Source organism: Bombus huntii, chromosome 3 (assembly GCF_024542735.1).
Source record: "Bombus huntii isolate Logan2020A chromosome 3, iyBomHunt1.1, whole genome shotgun sequence".
NCBI classification, from domain to species: domain Eukaryota; kingdom Metazoa; phylum Arthropoda; class Insecta; order Hymenoptera; family Apidae; genus Bombus; species Bombus huntii.
The window spans coordinates 621,842-647,461 of NC_066240.1; the positions used below are offsets into that span (position 1 = coordinate 621,842).

The following is a 25,620-nucleotide window of genomic DNA, read 5'->3' on the forward strand; positions in this document are numbered from 1 at the left end:
CTCCTGTAGAGTATATTTATTCCAATCATTCAGTTTTTTTTCAACTATATCTTTGTCTCAAACTTCCCAAGGTTATCACTTAATACAAACATTAAACTTAAATTTTGAGGAAAATAAGTATATATTTGTTCGTATATTTACAATTTTCACAATTATCCTGCTAAAAACGTATTTTCTGGAAATCCAGAATTACACACATGCTGATTTAAATTGTACATGAGTTTTCGTGTAAATGCAAAAAGTTATGAAATAAATGATCATGTTTTTCTAAAGTTGATGGGAAAATTCAGACAGTAAATATTAAATCACAAAAATTAAAATAGTACTAGTTGTAGTGTTTGTAGGTTTTCACAAATATTTTACATAATAATCACAACAAAACGTTCTGCACAAGTCGTTTTGAAAGTTAAATATTTCTAGGCTATGTGTCATACCAACTACATATCTTATACGCGTTTACTCTAATCACGAGTGACGTTATTGAAATGTGACGCAAATTTTGTATTAAGAACTAAAATTTTTCTATATTATGTTTTCACTTTGTTGTTTTTAAATACGCATCAACGAATTATTCAATTGAAAATTATAAAAGAGAAGATATTTAAAAATTTCATAAGTATCAATTTTTTAAACTATGCATATCTTTATATATTAGCATAAGTAAATGTAATCTATTATTATTTTTCTTTGAAATAATATATATACTGATATATACATATATATATATATGTACATGTTGCTATTTTTTATACTTATAATAATTCTCAAGAGTTTTAAATATACGATGTAAATAACAAAAGTATGAGTATATATATATGTATATATATGTATACATATATATATATATAGATAGATAGATATTAAATGAAAGAATATTATTATAATAGATAATATACGTATATACTTAATGCACGTATAATAAATACAACTGGTACAGATAATACAGAATGTGTATTCATTTAGATTTAATTGTATTTAATTTGTTAGAAATTATTCTTTTTATAATAATTTTCTAATATGTATATGTAAATATTATCTGGTATTCTTTTTGAAACTAAACATTAATATTTTTCAGTGATGAATAAAAACAAAGCTAGCAAAATATTATCATTCATCATTAACTATACTCACATTTGATATAAAATAACAAAATTAATAAAAATTTGTGTACACAATTATTTATGTATGTGTGTATGTATATTTAGACGTAAAATATCTCTACCTACACATACACGCACACACGCAAACATGTATGTAATATCACCGAAACCAAAGCATAAGTATTTAAAAAGCCAGAGAAAATAAGTACTTTCATAAGTTAACCAAGGAAAGGAGCATAAGGTAAGACGAATAACAGATATCCAGTAATAATAAAGAAGGAATAATAAAATAGCTTTATTTAAAAATTGTGGGGGTAAGTATACATTTGTTTTATATTTTAATAATTTTTAATATTCTGCAAAATATTGAATAAGCATTCAATTTATTATGTCAGAACCTAGTGTAGCTTACAGTGTATGCTCCATTAATCCACGTCTACGGCATTCCATGGTTATATAGTCGTATATATATATATATATATACGATCACGCCATATACTTATATCCCCTGATATTATTGGTGTTATTGGTAATGTTGGTAATATCTGGTATTTTAGTTAATTGTGCAAAAATTGGCAACACTCATTCGTTAGTTGTTGGAGTTGGATGTTGGTAATACGATTATAATGTCAGAGAGAAATCTCTGATAGAAAAACGGAATAATAATCAATTAAAATCAAGTAATATATAAGATTTATTGTAATAATTAAGTAATTACGTATAAAGTATTTGAATAGTGTTGTGATAAATAGTTATAGTGCAATTATGTTAGTAATAAAATATAAAGAGCCAATGTTTATTCTACTTTTCGTGTCCGCCTCCCTTAATATATAATTTAAGAGGTGTTACTCAATATATGTATTATATATACATAAAACATTTTTCAGGATTTCTTACATGAAAGACTTTAAGGATAAGAATGAAAATAATAAAATGGAATGAAATCTAATATCCGGGAACGGTACGTTTTAGGATAAATATATATATCTTAGTATGCTCTCGCTTTTACTTTCAAAATTTATTATTTTTTCTATCTTGATATAATCATACAATTTTATGTGTATTGTTTTTGCTTATTACTTGAAGTGGTGAAGATATACACATGTACAAGATATGAAATTCAATGTCAACATTTTTTTATTGCATCAGATTTTATCATAAGGATACAAAATTTTGAAGGAACCATGGATCGCATATCAACTGTTGCAAAAAACCCAATGCAGGAAAAATAACATCTATTGTACATTTTTGCAAATAGATATCCCAGATCCATCATTATATATCTCATATTTTCGTTTCTTTCTTTCTTTCTGACTATTTAAGCAGCCGTGAACTTTCATTTGTACATTTAATTAAGCCAAGCTTTCTTCTAAGATTATGCATTGGCATTAGATTTTAGATAAAAAATTATTGAATTAATCAATAATGGTATTCCATTTTACACTAGTTAACCAGTTCATCAATTTTTAAATGAAATGTTTACATCTTGCAAAAGAAGAGTTTCTAGAAATTGTTTACACAAAAGAAATTATTTATAGTTTGGGTGAATTAATTACATCCATCGAACAATCAAAACATTATAACGAATATGATTTTTCACTACCTAAAGTGAATGCATAATTTTGGGGAGACACAACCAGAATGTGGAAATTAAAATGCAAGTCTGGGACTGCTTAAAATATATCAAATTACATAGCTCTGTGCAACCTTTCATTGTTTCCCATCATTAATAACTTAGGCTAAAGATTGTTGCACCTATAATGGAAGTAAAAAAGACATTGGTATGTAATAATTTTTTATACCTTTAGATTCATCATCAGTTTTTCTTTTTAAGGTTATTTTGCCAAAATATACATGTATATGTATAATAGGATGAAAATTTAGCTACCTATATAAAGCCATCAAAAAAGAATTTGAAATTATAAACTACAAAAATCACAGAAGTGACCAATTTATGTTATATTCAATAATAATATAATGACTAATAACTTCAGTCTAGCAGATAAATTCATATAGTTTAAATAATGTATTATTATCATGAAATGTTATAAGTTTCTATTGCTTTTCAAAAATGTATTTCAGACAAAAGTTTGATTATATTCTAATACATATAATTTCTGAAGATTAACGTTTTATGATTTTTTCATATACGTAAATACATTCTGTTGAAAGAAATTTATCAATATAGTACACGAAGGCACTTTGTGATAAAAACCATTAAATTTGAAATTTATTGATTCTCTAAAATTAAATTTACATTACAAATATATTATCATCAATTATAACCATATTTTTTTCTTATATTCTCTTATGTTATAAAATTTAAAGGGTTCTTAAGTTCTTTTCAATATCTTGGGAGTATTTCTATATAATTTTATTAATATATCCAATTAATAACTTTATCAGAATATAGCAAATAAATAGCAAATATAATTTATTTAGTAGAAAGGTTATTTCTAAAAATCATAGTTGAGAGTACATATACAGTATATATCATTTTGTATAAAATGGTTTTTTATGTTTATTACTGTAAAACCATACAATATATTTTTTGAAATTATGAAAATCAATCTAGTAAAAGTAAGATGTTAAAATGTTCCCCATTATATTAAACAAATTTTATTGTAGTATCAATGTTATGTAAGTGATAAAAACTACATTAAATCAACGTTAGTCCAATATATAAATAGTAAAAAATTGTATTAAATTAATATTTATGACATATATCTTACAATGAAAGTAAATGTAGTATTCTTACATTAATAACAGTAGTTATGAATATAAATGTTTTATCTGAAATGATTATCAGAAACGTTCGTGACCAAGGGAAAACTAGAATGATATCTGTAAAATTGTCTAATTTTTATTATTTTAAAGTGAAAGTAGCCTGTTTACATTGGTTAGTTTCAATCTTTGCCTTATTCATCGTTTCACTATTTTTTTAACGATCGTGTAATTAGGACTTAATATTATTATTTAGATATGTATATACAATAATATACATATGTATATATGTATAGTATTTACACTTTGTATTGTCTGCATACTATATCAAGTTAAAGTTAATCTAAACGTAAGTATAATAAACTTTCAGTATTTCATGAAACCGAAACGGCTTGTTGGATACATGTATGTAAGTAGATACATATGAATGAATATATAACTTATATTGATTGCAGAAGTTCCATTATTCAGTTTAATTGTATAATTACTTGCTATAGTTTAACATATATTTCATTCAATTACGCCAAATTTTCATAGTGTCATAAATTTTCGGATAACCATGCATAACCTATAAAATACCAATAAATAATCATTGGTAAATGGTAAAGAAGCTCATTATTATTATATAGTATTAATGTTGCTTTAAGCCACAAGAAATTTTTTTTATAAACAACTATGTAAGACACACATTTTTAACGTTGTCTTATAAAGATAAGAATTAAAATTTTTAATTTAAAAATGCTCATTGCGTAGTGACATCTGAAGTATGTATAATACTTATAATATACATTTTGTTCTATATTTTTAACTATTTAACAATTTTATATCACGTCATAATACCTTTTTTATACTAATCTTTACCTACAAATACAATAAATATTAGAAAATGATAATAATAGTTTTAATATAAGGAGTTCAACTGTAATTATATACATATATACGTGTGAGTTTTAACATTTACATGCATACATCAAATAGCATACACAAATCAAAGTATAAAATTACTTACACAAAAGTTTTCTTAGTGTTTTTTTAAAATAATTTATTTTTATTATATCATTTGTATTTGTTTCTTTAATATTTTATTAATTATCTTATCATTATAAAATTTATCATATTTTATTAATTATAGCTTATGAATTTGAAATTAAAACTAATTTATTAAGACAAGATTCTACTATTGTAGGTTAAATTTGCAAGCATAAAAAATTATAATCAATTTTTAAACCTTCATAATATTAGATCGAAGAAGAATAAAACATAGAAAATATTTATATGAAATCTTTTTATATGAAAAAGTTTTACTATAATCAGCTATAATATAGTAAAACTTTAATATAGATTGCAGATAGAAGCAGATATTTCTTAGTACTACAAAAAAATTTATTTTATTTTATGTATTCAGAAATTGAAATACATATATAGTGTTTTGAATGAAATTGTAATATTATTACTTCCCCTTATTTAAAATTATCATTGGGCTCGAAAACATTGTTATTCAAAACATAAAAACATTATTTTGCAAATAATGCTAAATGTGTTTTTGTTTCTTAACGCCGTTATTCACATAATGTATGTTTTTAGATATTGTTAAACGAATGATGTTTTTAATAGATCTATTAGTTCAATAAAGTGATTAATCGAGATAATATGTAATTATTTTTTATGTTAAGTAATTGCGATAAGGTAGAAAATAGAACAAATAAAATTTCTACGAATATTATCTTCAATGTAATGAACCTTTTGTAAGTAATGAGGATTATGAGTAATTCTTGCACGTATATTTTATCTTCCCTATCCAAAGGTGAAAAAGGATACTCTGAACATAAACATACGAAATCTCAGTTCTGACAATTCATGCATTTGCAAAATGCCTTCATAATAAATTTTCGACACTATTTCATGTTGCATTTGATGCTAGATTTAATCAAAACCTATCCGAAGTAGAACTCCGATCTAATCCAATCGGACTTCTTTTTTCTGGATGTTTAATTTTGTTCACATTATGCTATATGAGAATAGGGAACATTTTAAAGTTGTCGATTTTTACAAAAATTACCTTCGTAAAAAGCTGTTATTTTCCGCAACTGAAAAATATACGAATTTCATTCCTTCTTGTTTTTAACTGGTGAAAGATTTATTTCATAAACCATTGTACTTCTAAATTAATCTTTTATTTTATTCGTAGTCATTTCTACAATAAAAGGTATCGTTTATTTGACCACCGGTTAAATATTAAAAAAAACTTGAACAAAATATTTTTCTTTCTACTTACACTTTTTTAAATTCGCGGGTTGATTATAAAGTTGTAATCAAGTCAGATTGGTAATTTAGTTCTTTGGTAGTGTATGGTGATTTATTGTTAGGTATGCATACGTAAAAACATAGATGCATATGTAGACCATAAGTCTATGGGTCAGTCAATCTAGCCGATCGGTTTTCAGTGTTAAACTGATTATGAGTGATGTCAATCGAATATCTTGTCGGTATTAATTTTCGACTCGGTAGTAATGAAGTCGTGCAGTATCGTGGTTGAGGAAATGCAGTCGTTTCATCAGATGATATAGTTTTGAGCTACGCTTTTATTTATTTTCTCCAATTTTAACTCTTTTATGACTTGGTCATTATATCATTATTATTTGACGTATTAGTTGTGTTGGTAGGGACATATGTACACGTTTTACTATATAACGAATAGGTATATTTTAATGATATAATACAATGTAAATAAAAATATTTATTATGAAATCACGATTATTCAATGAAAAACACGTTCGATTACACTCTTAATTTTTTATTCTTTATCGAACTGCAACTGTTCGATGGGTATATATCTCATTTCGCTACATATGTCATTATTACAATTAGTGAATATTTATCTTCTTAACCATAGCCTATAACAGGCTTTTGTTTGTGCCTTGAGATTATATTATATATTAGTAACCAATTCTAATTTAAGGAATTATAATATTTTGATAGTAACGTAATAAACTGTAATATAAACATATAATAAATATTTTGACGGAGTACAAAAATGTACTATGTATAAATTTGTCGCTTTCTTGCCTTTGTCTATATTTTTCCCCGGACGACGTGATCGTTCGCGATCATTTTTCGATAATCGATCTTTCTAATTACGATGATCACTTTTTAAATTAGTAAAAGAGAGCAATCTTTTTTACTAATCTTTAGTTAGCCTATGCGAATTTATAAGATGCTTTAAGACATTAATATGTATATTTATGATATTTATATCGATACAGAACTGCAGCTTTTTTGCAAATGCGCATAATAAGAAATTTTATAATGATGTTGATGGAACTGCTCAAAAATTTGTTACATTTACAAGTTTCAAACATGAAAACATGAAAATTAAACTATGGTTTTGGACGAAATGTTTGACTGAGCTATAAGAAACATTGATAATATATATTAGGTTGACAGAAAGATCATTCAATTCTTTTTTTTAATTTTTAAATCATTTTATAACAGTATAAACAATTAAAAGCAGCAGAACTAACCATAGTTTTGTGTCGATTGCAAATACTCAACATTTCACAAAAGTGTTCTTAAATGTCAGCCACGATGTCACAGTGGTTTTGTATAATATATATACAGGGTGGTTGGTAACTGGTGGTACAAGCGGAAGGGGGGTGATTCTACACGAAAAAACAAACCGAAAATATAGAATAAAAATTTTTCGTTTGAGGCTTTGTTTTCGAGAAAATCGACTTTGAATTTTCGCTCGGTACGCGTGCGGTACGTTATAACGGATCTCACTGTAGATCGTTGTCTCGATGGAAAAATTAAGAAAAAAAAGAAAAAATTTTTATTCCATATTTTCGACTTCTTTTTTCGCGTAGAATCACCCTCTTTCCGCTTGTACCACCAGTTACCAACTACCCTGTATATTCAAAGATTCTAAGAGTGTTCGAATACTTTCGTGAGCACTGTACATTAGTGTACAAGTGTAAATATACTGACTCGCAAGAGTTTGTATATTGAGAATAATATTGTATGTTATATCAAACATTCCGAGAATTTATTAACATCGTAATGTGACACGACTATCATGATCATATTAATTCACTTTAAAATTAGCTTGAAAATGCACATAGAATACGTAGTAATGTACATAGAAGCCATATAAAAAGATGGCATATGCTAAAAGATCAACTAGCTTTATTCATATGTTAATCATAGCAAATTTTATGTTTAAGTAATTATTACTGTCGTTGTTTCATACGTTAAAACTAGTGATACGAATTGAAAATCCCACCGAAAGTGAAATGCGGCCGCACTGTCGCACCGCTACGCTTTTTGAATGCAGAAAACGTTCATGCAAAAGAAATTAAAAAAAGAACAGTTTACAACGATAGGATTATGAATAATTGGCACGACAGTGATTGTAGAGGATGTGATTGTAAGCATTCCAACCTCTCATTACTGCGGAGAGAACTTAAGGCATAGTGCCTGCGATTTCATTAAAAATGTTGGACGCATTAAACGAGCCAGTTACTGTTTTTCTACAAAATTGAGAGTTTTTGGGAGGACAATACTTCGCAGGAGACGATAATTTAAAATCCATTTATACACGATCAAGCCGTATCCGTTCCTTATCCGTTCTGCATTCGTTCCGTGTCCTGATGTTTATGCGTTAATATTTACATCGGGGACCATCCGAGATGTACCTCTTTCCAATTGAAAACTTATTGTTAGCTATGATAGCTATTACTAATAGCTAATAACTTTTGGATGAAGAAGAGGAAGAAGAAGTAAAGCGACAAAAGAATAAAAGGCCAATTCAACGTACATCCGTTATAAGAACCGTAAAGAAAAAGGAGAATTTAATTTTTACAAACGACTAATAGATCACGGACAGAAGTTTTACGAATCTCTTCAGCGTGACACAGTATAAGAATACTGTATATAATTAGGCGGTACGCAGTCTTCGCATCAAGTGTTCTTCGCTACAAAAGATAGCGTTATGCACGGACGAAACACGTTGAGATGGCTGTGGCCATCCGTGCTGTGTTAGGCAAACAGAAAGAATATTGAAGATTACCAAACTACCAATTGCATCCGGGACACGTCGTGTCTATTAATGACCAACGGACACGGCGTGGATGATGTATAAACTTGTGTCCCTTCAAAGTGAAGTAGTGTAAATTCAACGTTACATTTAAAATCTGAGGCACGGCAAGAACACGGAACGGACACAGCCTGAAAAAGAACGGCGCGGTGTACAACGATGGTTATGCGAACTGTGAATTCGCAGTGGAAGTATTGAAATTGTATATGACGAAGGTATACAATATATATATATATATATATATATATATATATATATATATATATATATATATATATATATATATATATATATATATATATATATATATATATATATATATATATATATATATATATATTGTGTGTGTGTGTCTATGCGTGTGTGTGTCTATGCGCGCGCGCGCGCGCGCGCGTGTGTGTGTGTATGTATATCGTATACCTTCGTCATATATAATTTCGTACAATACGTATATATACGTATAAAGCTCATCTCATGTTACGATAAGTGTTAAAATAGGAGCGGCGATTGTATTGAAAATATAAATAGAGAAAGCTTTTTAAAATGCAATTGTATTATTGTTATTTCAAAATAGATATTACTTTTTGGACGACTTTAGTAGAAGTTACAGAATATTTATTGCAGGTATATTTAATAAAAAATTAGTGTACAGTATAAATAGCAATTTTAGGGATATAACAGGCGGTATTGTTAAATATTGAGGTTTATTCTTATATTAATATGGTAGATAATCGATCGTTTAAATAATTTCGTGACCTCTGCGAAATATAATATACTTGTGTGTAGTTACTCCTATACATATCTTGAAACTTCTATACATATTTTCAGATTTGTTTGAAACTTCAACAATGTAATCATAATAGTTTTATAATAGTTTCATAATAGTATTAATGTTTTAAAATGCTTCGTATAGCACGCATGAATGCACAAAAAAGCTTTAACCTTTTCACTTTAACACAATTTCGAAACGCATAGTTTCAATCGTTTAATTAGTTAAAAAAACTTGATTTTTCGATTCTTTCCTAGCTAATCAGTTCGGAAAATTCTTTGCAGTATCGCAAAGGAAGGACAGGTTGTCAGTTGTCAGTTGACATAGTACAGCTCTACAACTCTATATAGTTTACCGTAATTCTCATTCTCTAATTATTTATTTTATCTCTAATTATTTATTGTGATCGTCAAAAATTGTAAACTTTAACCGAATTTATAAACTTGCTATATCGTTCTCGCTTACCAATACTCTTGATGAAAGAGATATAATGAAAACAGAGATATAGTGAATATATTGAGAACAAACAGGTTTTGAACATCGAAACAGAAATTTGAGAAGGTCTAAGGCGAAATGTCAAATTAGAGCTGTGTAGTACTTTCTTTGTAGATCCAAATTAATTTGTAACAGTAGATTTGAATAGTGATGCAAGGATAATTCTTTATAGTACTATATAACTTCTTTCTTTTATAGGAATAATTGTTTCATACAATCCATTCGTATAAAAGGAATTACATAATAATGGGAAAATATATTCTATTACTATTCTTTTTTTCGTATATATATCAATTTGATGGCGTGCAAATTGATTCTCCTCCAGTTGTTCTATGGCATGGAATGGGTAATGTTTTTCATCCTTTTTATACGATGTACCTATATTAGTAAAACTCTATTTATTCGACATAATTAAGAAGCAAGACGTGTCGACTAACTGGATCAATCAGATAATAGGTGCCCGCTAGTTCCAAGCTTCGCTGTATATTATTCGTGTAATCGGAGTTAATTTCCATATATGAAATCTGTTAAGCTAAGTTTGAATTTCGCTATGCTGAATTTTGTAAATAGGCAAATACCATAATAAGGCAAAAATCATTATTCGTAGAAGCAGTGAGTTATGTGGCCTGAATTCAGATAACAGGAAGATATGTATTCGATAAATCGGGCATTGTGATGCATGTCAGTTCGAATAAATGGAGTTCTACTGTACAGATCGATTTGTCTGAGAACACTCAAATATCTCGAAAAATATGAATAGCACGAAAGAATGCTTCAGACAAAAAGTGTATGATATCGCGAGAGACATACTATATTCTTGTATATTTGATTTTGCGATGACCTTGAAACGTCCTGCGAAGATCATATTCAAATTTTCAAACGGGAACTTACATCTTTTATTACATATTTTTATAACTGACTTCGAGACGTTTTCAAAATAGGACTTATTATCTATGTATTAAAAACTTGTGTCGTTCGCACCATTCACTATCGAGATATAAAATTTCGAAGTTGACAGACCGACTACATACAACTAACTGCTGGAAACTGACTGACGTAATTTTATTTTAGAAAACCAAAAATTATTGTTCTGTTTTCGTGACGTACAGAATTCGAAAATATAAGTACTAGTTTTTTATCTGTCTCACATTCTAAATCACTTCTCTTAAACTACCATAAATTAGATGAATGTTACTATTGATTTTTTATATTACTTTTATTTTATTTCAAAACGATGATAGCACACAGTAATTAACATTTTTTATAATAGCATTAATATTTAATTTTTCATGTAATAAATCTAATAACACGTGTTTGTATACAATAGATACTAGATATTATGGTTAAAAGATAATATAATTTCAGGAGACAGTTGCTGCTTTTCGTTTAGTTTGGGAGGAATAAAAAAATTGATAGAGAATAGAATACCTAACATTTATGTGTATTCTATTCGATTGGGAAATAATGAAATAGAGGTAGGTATTTTTGTAATTCTTAATTACTTATATAATAATAGCATCTTAAGTTTATTGTACATAAATAGATACATATTTTTTGAATTTTGAATAATCTAAACTAGATGATTGAAAAGTTGTAGTAACATCAAATTGTGCCCTCCTCGACACCATTTAACTCATGTTTGAAAGGATTTGTAGTGTACCAACTATTGTAGTTGATAGAAACATATATTTTATTTATTTAATGTACATACCTTTTCTAACTAAAAAAGGATGAGATAAATCTGTTAGATACTGTTTGAAAATTCTATAAGTGTTCGAATATTAATGCGAGTTACTGTATGTTTACCTATTTCAGTTTTGCTCATTAATAGCTACTAGTCAGTGATGTTCCAATAACCGATGTTTTTTTAGGCAGCAAGCTAAATGTTTATTGACACTTTATTATAATATTTTAGGATGTCGAACATAGTTACTTTGGAAATATTAATGAGCAAATACAAGAAGTTTGTCAACAATTGTCGAAAAATGAACGTCTTAAAAACGGTTATAACGCTATTGGATTTTCTCAAGGTGCTCAATTTCTGTAAGTATTACTTATGAGAAAATTAACAAAATTAGGTATTTGATGGAAGGTGTGATCGATCTATAAAAGGAGTTTATTATTGTATTTCACAGATAGATATCTAGTAAATGATATACAGGGTGTATTGAAAATCAACAAGCCGAAGGTGAATAATTGTGATCGTGTAAAAGTATCAAAAATGTAGAATGTCAGTTTTTAATACAAGGCTTCGTTTTCGAGAAAACCAATTATGACGCATTAATATAATACGTATTATGTCGTTTATTTTCTATCTGACTGCGAAATATAAACATAATATAAATAATGTCAGTGCAAGGGACAATGGAACATTAATATTATTTTTCAAGGGGACGATTGAATAGCGACCTATAGTTCTTTTTGCAAAGTTGCTCTTCGTTACAAGTACTATGCGATAGAATAAAAAATTTCATGCTGAATTTTAAGATGTTGGAGGTGTTCAAAGACGTAGACTCACGCTGTGGCAGACATGACATTTACTTTCAGTATACCCTGCACATTGTACATACACGAGCATATATGCACCAGCAGATTTACATATATAAGTACATATATACGTACATATGTATATATGTGTATATGTATACCTACACTAACCCTAGTCGGTATTACAGTCTTAATTCTCTTATATGAATACATACCATACATAAATAATTTGGAGGTTGTATTTATCGTAATCACCCAATAGTGGTATTTGGGCTAACGACAATATGACTTAAAACAAAACAAGTTCAATAAATTTTTTAACAGGTTAACGAAACTTGAAAAAAATATTTGTATTTCTAAAGTAAATTCAATTTTATAACAGATGTGATACGTACAAAGATGATATTGGAACAATCATTTAATGCTTTATATATTACAGGAGAGCGGTAATTCAAAGATGCCCCAATCCCCCAGTTAAGAATTTCATCTCCTTGGGTGGTCAACATCAAGGCGTTTTTGGATTGCCAAATTGTGGAACATTGAAACCTAAGATTTGCAACTATATAACACGCATAATCAAATATGGAGCCTATTTACAGTATTGATTTTTAATTTTTACTTTTGTTTTCTTACAATGTCTTACATACCTACATTATGTTAATTTAAATAGGTGACACATAAAGTTGTGCACAATCATAACAAATATTAGGTTGCAAATGAACAATTTCAGCATTTTGATGCATAACTCGTTGATTTTAGAAGTTACATATTTAATTTTTGTTTTCCGCATTTGTTAAGTTCACTGTCCATGAAGCGTCGCTTCATAGAAGCATAAGTGCATCGTTTATTATTGCAACGTATCTGTGCTTCTGTACTAACTACTGACAATGTTAACTCCAATCGTCATGACAAAAACGGTTCGCTGCTGTTTCATGGAGAGCTGCACATTACTTTATAATGATCACAGCATGGGAACGTACTGTTAGCATCAATGCGACGCTTCATGGATAATGGGCCTTAGCGTACCATTTTGCAGTCATTTTGGTTTGTTGTTGAACGAAGCTATCCCGAGTTGATATTTAGAAGTAATTATTTCTACGCATTCAACGTACTAAAGATTTCGGAAAGTATAAAGACTGAAAAAGTTGCTATGAGTATTGAGTCATTGACACGTTCAACGCGATGCAGGTCATCAGTGATCGACGAAAGATTCCTTTTACGTTCCTATACGCTATCACAGTTATAGGTAGAATTCATTATAATGTTACTGACAGATTTTTGTAAATATTTCGTAAAGTAAGACCGAACAGCGACTACACTTATAGATGAAAGTTGTTTAGAATCATGTTCCTAATAACATATTAAAAAATCATCGAAATCCAAGATAGCTTAGCTCTCTAAATAATTACCGTATTTATACGTACCTCTTTTACCAATAAAGCATTTTTTTTTATAAAGATTTACATTTCATTTGTATAGTATCAATTTTTTGTATTATAAGTGATAGGAAATTTATTAGATATAATCAGACCTCATTAATTAGTAATAACAAGTATAAGTAGTGTACAAAGTATAAAATACCTTTTGTAATCATTATACTTATACCTTTTGAAAGGGATTGTAATATTGTTCTTTTAACATTTATATTAATTTACACTTTTATATAATAGCAATAACTTATACCTATATGTGTATAATTATTACATAGTACATATAAAATATAAAGTATATATTCTTTTATAAATACTTTCATTTCAGTTCGTTACTCATGTTATAAAATTATTTTATTTCATTATAGAGCAGTTCAAGGAAAATTTATTCAAGCAACGTATTGGCATGATCCATACCAAGAAGAAGAATATAAAAAGAAAAGTATGTTTATGGCCGACATCAATAACGAGCGTTATATTAATGAGGTAAGATATCTATATGTCTACATAACACTTTATCCTATTAAAAATGACAATTATCTAATAAGGAAAGTTTCCTAAGTGAGTTATTAGTTTCAAAAAGATAACTATTGCATGTTCTAGTTGTTAGTAGCTGCTACTCTATCTCCTAATAACTAAAATGAGTGCCATTCGCTCGGAAAATTTGATATCGGCTGGAAAAATGACGTCAAAGTCCGCCATAAGCACATCCGAAAATGGATATAAATAACAGTTTTTTGTAATTATTTTAACCTTTGGCTTTTTTTCTATACATATAAGTGAAATAACTACAATAGAAAACAAACTTGGATCTCAAGTCAGGTGTTAGACATTTTTTTATCCATTTCCCCGAAGTTCAAATTGCATTTGACTATACGTACTTATATACATATACATATGTGACTTTATGTATCTGTACACGCCAATGTTTCTTTCATTTTTCTACTAATTTAAGAAAAGGTTACTACTAATAGAATATTTTATTCTGTTTCAAATTTTAATTCAGAACATAATTCTTCGGTCTACATGATAACTATAAAACTTTATCCTTCAATTATAGTTTAGAATACCGAAACGCAATTCGAAGTTTGAGTGGAATAGATAAGAAAGAAATGTTTACCATCTGACTGAGGCCCAAGTATTTTTTCTATTTCAGTTATTGCATTTGCATTGTACTTAGGAAAGTATGGAAAATTTTAAAAATTTCAAAAGGGTCATTTATTTCTATTTTCGGAGCTATGTAAGGCGGACATGGACGCCAATTTTTTCTACTACGCCAAATTTTTTGAATGAAAGGCACTCGTTTCATGGGCATGGAATTAAAATGGAAGCACTTTATTTCAAATGGGTTGGTAAATATCATTTTTATAAAATAAAACATGAATCCTTAGAATACATCATAACGTACTTAATATTAAAATTATTATTTTACATAAAGAAAGATAAGAAGAACGAATAGCAATTTAGTAACTATATATGTACATCAATATATAAAACAATTTATGTATATCAATAAATAAATGGTAGATATGATACATTTTTTTATTGCTTTTATTTGTAATAAGAGATCAATTATTGACAGTAGAAAATTCTGTGATGTCAAAAAGTATATGTATAAAAATGAAGGAAGTTTGGAATTAACACAGTAGAAGAAAATGTTATATGTACAATTATTCTTCATCATGCTTTTTTCTTAATGTTACAGCTTTCCTTTTTCACTATGCATTTTTGCATTAATATTATACAGACGTAGCAAGTACGGTCTTACAAGAGTGTACCGGTAAAAAGTTTTCATTTATGTTTCTAACAATATGATAACGAAATTCAATGATCAATCGGCGGTCGTCCATTATTGCGTGCGCAGTGTCACTTCTTCCTCTTACTGACACGAGTTTTTGTTCCGTAGATTTGCGCTTAATTTTTATACGTAATATGTAGGCCCATGAACTTATTCTAATGAAGGCGTGACATAGATTTCAGTCCTCTGGTGGTAAGATGGCGCAATACTGAAATACGTCCTTCGGTCTCTTTGTTATTTATTTAAATCATCTGATTTATTTACATTTCAAACACATATTCAGTAGCGTTTCACAATTTCAGGATTTGTTTTAATTGAAACAATTCTTTGAGTGCTATTCTATTGAGTAGTATTTCTTTCGAAAAGAACAGCTTGAACAGCTGTTAATGTAAATAATAGACCTTATATTTAATGTATTAATTGCGGAACTTTGAATTGAAAGATTGATAAAATCGCTGTTTTCTTTAATTAAATGACGCTTACGACTATCTACAAGAGAAAATTTAGATAAATTTTCTACACATCTTTTTAAAAATCATCAATTTTATGTCCAACTTCATTTATGGTTACATACTTATTTTTCTACTTCTTTATTGGTTATTTATCTGGCTTAACAGAGCCAGTTGTAAATGTAATATAGATATTAAAAAAAGTTATCTACTTACTTCATGGATAAAATCTTCTTTTGTAAAGTGTAATGAGCATACTTTCATAGACGATGATAATATACTCTTGCCCGTTTTTAGAACTTCCATCTAAGCACTGAGGCGGTCAATAATTTCCAATTGATTTAATTTATTTTTAGTTTCATTATAAATTTTTATTTTCCAGAGGAAAGTAGTAAAAGCGGACAGTGTCATTTTTACATAAAACTATACACGGGGGAATATATGTTACTTCTACTTTCTCTATAAGGAAATACCATTGTGTAAATTTTTATAGCTACTTAAATAATTATATGAATCTTATTATACCGATCAATTTAAAAGTATTGAGACAAATTTAAAAACACTAGCTTTTCACTACGCGCCCATTTAAAATTTAAACATTGATGATCATATGGACGAGCATTACTCGACCTATCTTTAGTAGTTTAATTTTCTGTTACAAGTTGGCATATCGAAATTCTTTGTTTCCCAAAATGAAAACTAAAGTATGGCAAAAACTCAAAGAGACAAGGAGAGAGAAAAGAGAGTGCGAGTAAATCGTCTCTTTAGAGTTGTGAATTCCTTCGCTAAGAAGTCAAGTAGAACTAAGGGTGTACGAATACCCTATAATAATTGTTGTCGATTACGTTCTTACTTTATCTTTAAATAATATTGAAATTTCTTTCCAGACGTACAAAGAGAATCTTCAGAGATTACGTACCATGGTACTAGTTAAATTTACTAATGATACCATTGTCAAGCCTATAGAAACGGAAATGTTTGGATTTTACAAACCAGGACAGGGATCGTTAATTCAAACATTGGAACAATCTGATTTATATCGTGAGGTATAGAATTTTATATAGGTATCATTAAAGGATTATTGAAAACACAAACGTCGTTTTTTAGCTTTTGTCTGGTTATAAGCATCTTTGTTTAGTTATAATGATTAAAAATAAACGTTATAGGTTCAGTTATAACGAATACTTGGCAAAATTAATTGAAATTACAATTGCATTTGAAAAAATACAACTGCAACGAATAATTTCAATCAGAAAATAAATTTGTACATTTCAGGATCGTTTAGGTTTGAAAATGTTACACGATTCTGGGAGAATTCATTTTCTTAATGTACATGGGAACCACTTGCAATTTACGGAAGACTGGTTTGTAGATAATATAATAAAAAAATATTTGTTATAAGGATTAATAACATTAAATAATGTATAAAGAATTAACCTTTTTAAAACAAATGTTATATATGTGTATACATATGCACATTTCACTATCTTTGCTTAATACATATATCATTATTGTATCTACGTATTCCCTTCACTAATGCACATTCTTCTCCTGTAATTGAATGCTATCGCAATAATTCAAATATGTATACTTTTTGTAAAAACTATACCTATTCATCAATAAATTTTTGTATCTATTATATTTCTGAAATATGGAGTTATCTAAATTGAGTGTCACATCTTTAAATTGAAATGAAATACAAATTATTTGAGGTTTGTCTGATTTCTTTATTTTAACATCAGATTCATAGATAGATACTCCGTTACAATAATATGGAACACAATATCTATCATTTAGGATTTCTCTCAGTTTTTTTTCACGAGCTCGACGCATTTGACTCAATTATCCTTAACTTAAATTCTCATATAACTAGGATTGGATTTCGTCAATGGCGACTATAATATTGCTTTTCAACTCGTCAATCGTGTCTGGACTATCGACGTAGACTCTATTTTGGAAAAGTTCCTATGAAAAAGGTCTAACGGTGTCATATCAATATACAATGTTGGTTCGTTAATAGATAAACTTCTATACTAAATTTTAGCAATTTGCACACGTTACCGCACTGTATAATGTTCCATGTTCCATGATGATTTGTTTGGATATAGGCTTCTGATAAAGTTTATAAAAAACAAATGAAGATATGTCAAACCGTTTTGCAGTAATTTCGGTGTTGACTGTTGAAAGATGTGACACTCAATTTAGATAGTCGTTATCCAATGAATTTTCAATATTATGTTGCATGACCAACATAATGACTTGCTCTCTCATAAATAGAGACGAGCCACCGTGCCATTTTCAATGACTACAAATCCGAAATCCAAAGCGTCTCCTTTAGTCCTCCCGATTCAAGGATCACAGTTATCCCCTTGCTGTCTAAAGCCGAACATACTATAAATATAAGTTTATGCGCACGATCGCACTAAGTAAACATTCTTGTAATTTCTACGTTCCTTGCGCTAGCGGTCAATTTAAAGTTTAACCCCTTCTCGTGCCATTTAGCACGACGAAACTCGGGCCCAAGCGGTAGGCGTAAAGTATGGTAAACAAACCAGATTGATGCTCGAGAACAGTCACAATACGAGCCGAAACGTGAATACCTATGGTATAGTCAGTCTTATGCGATACTGCTGTTGTGGAAGTAAACTCTAATCTTTCTTCGTTTTATAGGTATTATAAATATATTATATTTTGCAATAGATGACAGTTTCAAAATTATATTTCATGAATAAACAATACTTCGATAGAAATTCAAGCGCCTTCAAATGTGATTTTGTCCTAAGGAATGTAATAATACTACGCCTGAAAATAAATAGCATACTATAGACAAAAAAATATAAGAAATGTTTACCTTGAAGCAATATCTAATAAGAAAATACTTACAACTGTAAAAAACCTCCATGGTATGATACTTCCTAAAACACTTTGGCAGATGTAAAGCTATTTTACATTTCGCGTATTCCCACTTCGTTTCGCTTCGTGTTTTATGTTTATAATAAACTTTACACATCCTTATTGGATGCTTCTTTCGAGGCGTCGGATCGATATTTTTTGGGAAATGAGCCCAATATTGTGCTTAGAGTCGAAGAGGTTCAATTAATGTATATTTATTTCGATATTTTGCAAAATTGTCTCTGCTATATTTATTCGGTAATCGACATAAATCTCCCTTTTTCGACTGTGCATTGTTTTATGCATAATATAGGCATTGAACAGAGTTATATCTGACATGTAATAGAAAAGTTTTCGGTATCCTTTGATGACTTTTCTCATGATTGGGAAGCAGGATAACATCTGATCTTGATGATCAATTGCACCCATACCCTTGTTATATTCCAGGATACATTTAGGCTTCATTACTTTTCGTAATTCTTTGCTCAACCATCTCTACACTTCCATGTTTCGTTGATATCATATACACGTCGCGTTTGTCCTTCCATCTCAGAGCTATCAAATTATCGCAACACTTCCATACACATTCTCCTTCCTTCAAAATACGCTTTTGAATGTCTTTTGACATATTTTTCTATTCTTACGTACTGTTCCGATTACGTTTGTCTTTTTCTGGTGTAGTTTTAAAAAGAGATTGGGCGAAGAGCACCACTTGTCCAGAAACAAAGTATATTCCTTGTTTATTATACATTTATGATAACTCTATCACAACGTTCTCCGACGCACTATCATTTCGATCAATTTTGTCCTGGCCGGTATATATTTTAAATCCATGACAGAAACCGGTACTTGCCTCGCACAATTTTTATATTTTTAATTCAAATCAAGCTCTTTTCGACGAATTGAATTGTTTGTACGCTAAATGCCCTTTATATTTCATCAAGGATCTATACTGATATATTCATTGGACGTGTAAATTTCTTTAAATTTTTCATTCCAAAGGTTGATGATGGGTCTTACCTTTCGAAGTCGGTCATTACTATCAGCAGTTTCAGTATCAGAAAAATGTAAAAATCTCGAAATTTGTCAAAATCTCTTGAAAGGCATTGTTTTTCTTATATTGGCGTTTCTACTACTGTTCTTATAATCCAATACAGTTGGATATTTGATTTTTTACTTGACCCATCAAAATACACAGTGCATAGTTTGGCCTTTATTTCGTCTAACGTAACAGGATACCAAGTGTCGTCCACTTTCCGTCTTTTATGCTCGTCGTGCATTGTCTGATGTGCGAAGCGATTTGTTCCCGTACCAAGTATTTCCCAAAGTTTGTTGTCAAATATAATACAAAATAGGTCTAATATTTTTGGATCCTCGCTTAAATTATTTAAAACAGACGCTTTTATGCCATGAGTTTCAGAATACTTCCAAACTATTGGTGTGTTTTTTACTTTCTGCCAAATCCATGATTGACGCGTCGTACCTTCCTCTTCACTACTCTCATCTAATCATACGCCTTGCACGCTTTCTGATTGGCACAGACACGTTACTATCACTGGATTCGTTGTCATTGCTTTCATTTAAAACTTTCGTATTTTGCATTTTGTAGGGGTTTATTAAATTTCAATAACTAAACTGCTTTGTAACGGTAATTATAAGAATCGCGACTAACTTTCGTGGCGTACGGATAGGAACTAACATTCAATTACGATCGTTATATTACGATGTTTATCTTTGGCCCCCGACTTTCTGTTCGCGAGCCTGGCTCGTGATAGTTATGTTTGATTCGACTATCTGTTCACGAGCCTTTTTCTTTTATTTTTCCTCGAGAAGGGGAAAATGGTATTACCCATACCCAGTGACTGAGTATGTGGCACGCGGCGGGAGTCACCATACCCACTAAAAACCCCTCCTCTATCTGCTCCTCTTATGGTACAGGAACCAACCCCGGAACCGTTTGTAGCAGCACTCGACAGCAAACTTTCCAACGGGTTCTGTCCCGTGGCTTGCTACACAAAGACCCTACTCTCGACCAGACGACGGTAGAGCTGTGGTTAGCGCCGTTGGTTACGAACGTTCAAGACCAAATTCAAATCCCGGCACTTTTAGTCCGGCTTTTTCTCCACGAGCAGCAGTAGCACTATCACCGACCTATCCACCTCACGCCTTTCGACATTACTTCAGCGTTGGCCTTAGTGTGTACCCCTCACTAGTTCGGTCTTCTCAGTTCAGTCTACTAGCTTGTCTTTTCTTCCTCTCCACAATCTTCTCTTGCACTTGTCTTTCTTGCATGATCTTCCTGGAAAACGCTTGGAACCTAGTCTAATTGTCCTCTTTTTTGGTTACTGCCTCTATCAAATTTTCCATCGTATGTAGTATGCCAACGTGGCTTTCAAATTCAGTCGCCTCGTAAATCCACCTAGGGCAGTGGAACAACGCATGCTCCGCATTGTCACCATCAGTGTCACAATCCCAACATCTCGAGTGATTCTCCTTGTTAATCGTCTTTCGATACACATTAAAAATCCCGTGCCCGGCCAAAGTTTGCATGGTCCAATGATCGATGTATCTTTTGTACTTTTTAAAAATACAAGCGTCAGAAATTAATTTTCTCGTCCAATTGTCACTTCTGTAAAAACTGTATTCCTCTTTCCACTTGTCGTCAATGCGTTCTTCCACCGCCTTCATTCTCTCCACAAAATTTGAGGTATCTCCTGCTCTGGAACGGGTCTCATACTATTCTCCTTCTTCTTATGATATATATTCTTCTTTTTATGATAACTCCTTTTAGGTTCATACTTTATAGTAGATCGGCATAGTGCCCGTCAACACACACAGCGCTGCATGGGACACAGTTCTATACGCCGTCGACGATCTAACCAGTGCGGCTCTTTGTGCTCCCTTCAAGATGTTCTTATTCTTCTTCCGCAACAGCGCTTTAACCCATGCCGGGGATGCATAAAGCACCACTGACTCCTATACCTCGTAGTATAATCTTCTGACTGAGCCAGTGGGCCCCTCGACATTAAGTAACAACGACCTGAGCGCTCCCATTAAGGCGTCAACCTTTCCACAGACTTTTTCAAAGTGAGCCCCGAACTTTCTACAGTTATCTAACTGCAATCCAAGGTATCTTATTTTCTGCTTCGTCCTCAATAGAAATCCTCCAATGTCAATTTCCATAACCCTGAGCATTTCCCAGTGAGCAGAATCGCCTCTGTCTTGCCGTGCTCGATTGTCAGCCCATTGTCAGTATACCGTCGCGTAATCATACTCATTGCTCTGCTTAACCTATTCCCAATCTCCTCCTGACTGAGTACATCCAATATTAACGCCAAGTCGTCGACAAAAGCGACCGCACTCATACGTGGGATATTCTGGAGCTCCTTCAGAAGTCCGTCGTAGACCAGATCCCACAACAACGGTCTCAAAATGAATCCCTGTGGGACACCCGCAAAAACATTCCTCTTCACCGTTCCACCAATGTTCTGGATTACTATTTTCCTGTCTTCAAGGTAGTTGCCAAGAAGAATTAATAGTTTCCGGGACATCCTTCTCGCTTCAGCCTCCATCAGGATCTTACCCCAACTGAGAGTGTTGAACGCGTTCTCGATGTCCATCGCTGCCAGTACACATATCCGGTTTCTTCTACAATTTTCCGCTAATTGCACAACCCGGCACAGGGTGTTCACCGTACTCTTTTTCCTGCGAAACCCGTATTGGTCCTTGTGGAAGAGGTCTAACTCTAACTTTTCCTCAATCAGGTTCTTAGACGTGTGCTCCCAGTCCTTATTAAGTGCTGGAAGCGCGCTGATTTGTCGAAAAGACGATGTGAGTGCAGGGTCTCTACCTAGCTTCGGAATGAGAACTACTCTCGCCACCTTCCATAACGCAGATATCCTTCCGCTGTTGTTCACATCGTTCAACACTCTCAACATCCTATCTGTCCTTTTTTCAACTAACTCCTTGACCACCGCCCCTGGTATGTCATCCACGCCCACCGCTTTGTTAGGGTTTATCCTAGTTCCGACATCCAGTAAAGCTTCCTCTGTGATTTCGCAGTCCCCTTCGCCATCTCTGCTGTTGATACTTCTGTCAATTCTCATGAAATTCTCCGTCGGTCTCGTTAGGAAAAGCTCATCGACAATGGCTCGTATCTTATCCACGTGAAGGCCGTCTGTTAGGACTCTCCAGGCTATCTATCTGTTCACGAGCCTGGCTCGTGATATTCATGTTTGGGCCAAAATCTTCATCACGAGTCAGACTCGTTAAAGCACGGGAAGGGGTTAAGTTGAAGCTATAGTTGCATTCTGCTTTGTATTAAAATTTCATCGAATTAAGTGTTCCACAACGATTAATTTATTTAATGAAATTTTGTGTGAAATTCTATGATCTCAAATGTCCTTCCATTTTAATCAGAAAGATCTCATTAATGTGTTAATGAAAAAATAATTTATCTTTCTTAACAAAAAATTTCAAATAAAAAGGATTCGTCGTTGCATTAGCGTCGTTTCACTGATGTGAAGACGAAAGGGAACTCTATTGTGCGGTCACGCTGTGTGACCCTCTCAACTACCCACTGTCTAGTGTCCAATGCCCGGCTCGGGTCAATGTTTATTTTCACATAATGCGATCGCTGGTAATTGGGCTTGTGAATCTTTCTTTTCCTACGTTGCTCTTTTTACGTCATGTTGGATCGTCGCACGGCCAACTTGCTACCCTTTTCTCTGTCACCATGCGACGTGCTACTAACGTATCAATGAACACTACTCTCGTATCCATATCGTTGTACGATCAATTGTTTTTCGGTTGGTTGCCTTGTCGTTGTGAAAGTCCCAGCTAGGACATAGGGTAAGACATTGTGGAGAATCGAAATGATTCTCTCAAATATTTGATTGGTTCTTACAACGATTCTGTATCGAAAGATGAAATGTCTCTTTTAAGCGTTCAACTAATTCTGTATTACGATTTGTCATGGTATGTAAATAAGTATCTGCTTCTCTTAAGGTTCTTTTGACGATGGATCAGAACTATACATGACGATTTGTTTTCATTGAACGCCTCTAAGGCGTCGTACATGCCCTTTCATGCGTTTGTTGAATTTTTAAATGTTTCGTACTCAAGATCACACGATAGTTATAGTATTATAGGTAAAATATGCGATGGATTGATTTCGATCTTGGTTATCATACTGCGATGATAAAAATATGTACTCTCCTTTAGAAAAACATGGGTCACATTGAAATCATGAGAAATATGACCTTGGGAAAAGCTTTTTGTTCTTCATAATATTTATCCTTTCGAACTAAACATTTTTTCCCTGCGATATTTTTTCCTATCGTTAAAAACAACTCCAGATATTCAAGATGACCGAGTTACGTTATTCATCCTGTATATTAAATACACAATGTAAACTTGTAAATATTATCCTGGGGATTACAAATTTTAATTACGAGTACACTATTTTTTAAGTACACTTGAGTAGTTGCTCATTTCACCTATATCTTTTGCTTAGAATTCCACAAGGTTTGGATTAAGTTTGATGCTAGCTGTATAAATTCCAGCTATCATACCTACATATTACTGAGTTTGTAACTATGAAGGTTCATGATCATATTATATAAATTAGATACGTCCTTCTAGAACGTATAACGAAAGAGCGAATTAAGACCTTCCGAATACGAATAATACGCCGCTAGTAATAAGTAAGTGATTATTAATATTTCGCATCATCAGACTTTAGAATACCATAACTTCGTTGATTGTGTGAGCTAGTAGTGGTCCATGAAAACTAAATTAATTAATTTGAATAAAACTCCGTGCCTATAACGGGAATTGTTCATGAAACAGGTAACTGGTAACTGGTTAATTATTGAAAGATTGGAAGTACATCATATATCGTTTGACTGGTATAAATGTTTAAAGCGAATAGCGAAGTTAAGGCAATAGGACGTGCAAAAAGTGGTTTCTCGCACACGCTGTTAACAAAAGTATTTAAAAAATGCATTATTACAAAGCTATAGTGGCTGAAGACGAGAGAATTTGGGATACTCAAATGCTTGAAAAATTAATAGATTAATAGAAAATAAGAAAACTAATTCCGATTCAACGTGTATGCGAATGAAAAATGTGTAATGTTTGCTATACATATGTATATACTTTACACTATATATCTACTTTATAATTGTTAAGGAGTGTTTAGACGATCAATACTATTGTTAATATCATTCTCAATATTTAAGGCCACTGACATTGTATTAACAATATACGTATATTAGAGTGTGGAGGATCACTTACTTATGACAACGTTGAGAACCTTAAATATTGACAATAATATTTTAGGAGCGAATTGAACATCACCTCAGAGAAAGCCTTATTAAACAA

The 25,620-nt window shown here is 31.1% G+C and overlaps 2 protein-coding genes and 1 long non-coding RNA gene across 13 annotated transcripts in view; 1 reads left to right on the forward strand and 2 right to left on the reverse strand.

The window, feature by feature from the left end:
- The window catches only part of LOC126863703 (DENN domain-containing protein Crag), a 44,930-nt gene extending 44,265 nt beyond the window's left edge, over positions 1-665 (reverse strand). For 2 of the 4 annotated variants that reach the window (XM_050614117.1, XM_050614116.1), the window contains exon 1: positions 1-664. The gene's annotated coding sequence lies outside the window, so the exon portion shown is untranslated. The other 2 variants (XM_050614120.1, XM_050614118.1) reach the window with 2 other exon arrangements.
- A 533-nt stretch (positions 666-1,198) lies between these two features.
- Positions 1,199-17,985, forward strand: LOC126863709 (palmitoyl-protein thioesterase 1). 8 transcript variants are annotated; one of them, XM_050614138.1, is made up of 10 exons: positions 1,359-1,867; positions 1,988-2,061; positions 4,195-4,233; positions 10,379-10,526; positions 11,546-11,655; positions 12,096-12,223; positions 13,107-13,265; positions 14,466-14,583; positions 17,232-17,390; positions 17,620-17,985. In XM_050614138.1, exons 4-10 carry the CDS (start codon positions 10,427-10,429, stop codon positions 17,743-17,745), a joined length of 900 nt encoding a protein of 299 aa, XP_050470095.1. In that variant the 5' UTR covers positions 1,359-1,867; positions 1,988-2,061; positions 4,195-4,233; positions 10,379-10,426; the 3' UTR covers positions 17,746-17,985. The 8 variants fall into 8 exon arrangements, with proteins under 8 accessions (XP_050470098.1, XP_050470095.1, XP_050470091.1 ...); XM_050614134.1 differs by having other exon boundaries at positions 1,359-1,780; XM_050614137.1 differs by having other exon boundaries at positions 1,359-1,780; positions 4,195-4,229.
- LOC126863715 (uncharacterized) lies at positions 4,197-9,131 on the reverse strand. The gene is made up of 2 exons (XR_007688960.1): positions 4,665-9,131; positions 4,197-4,392 (listed from the first exon to the last, which is right to left on the reverse strand). It is a non-coding gene; the product is annotated as an uncharacterized LOC126863715 (long non-coding RNA).
- Positions 17,986-25,620: the final 7,635 nt, after the last annotated feature.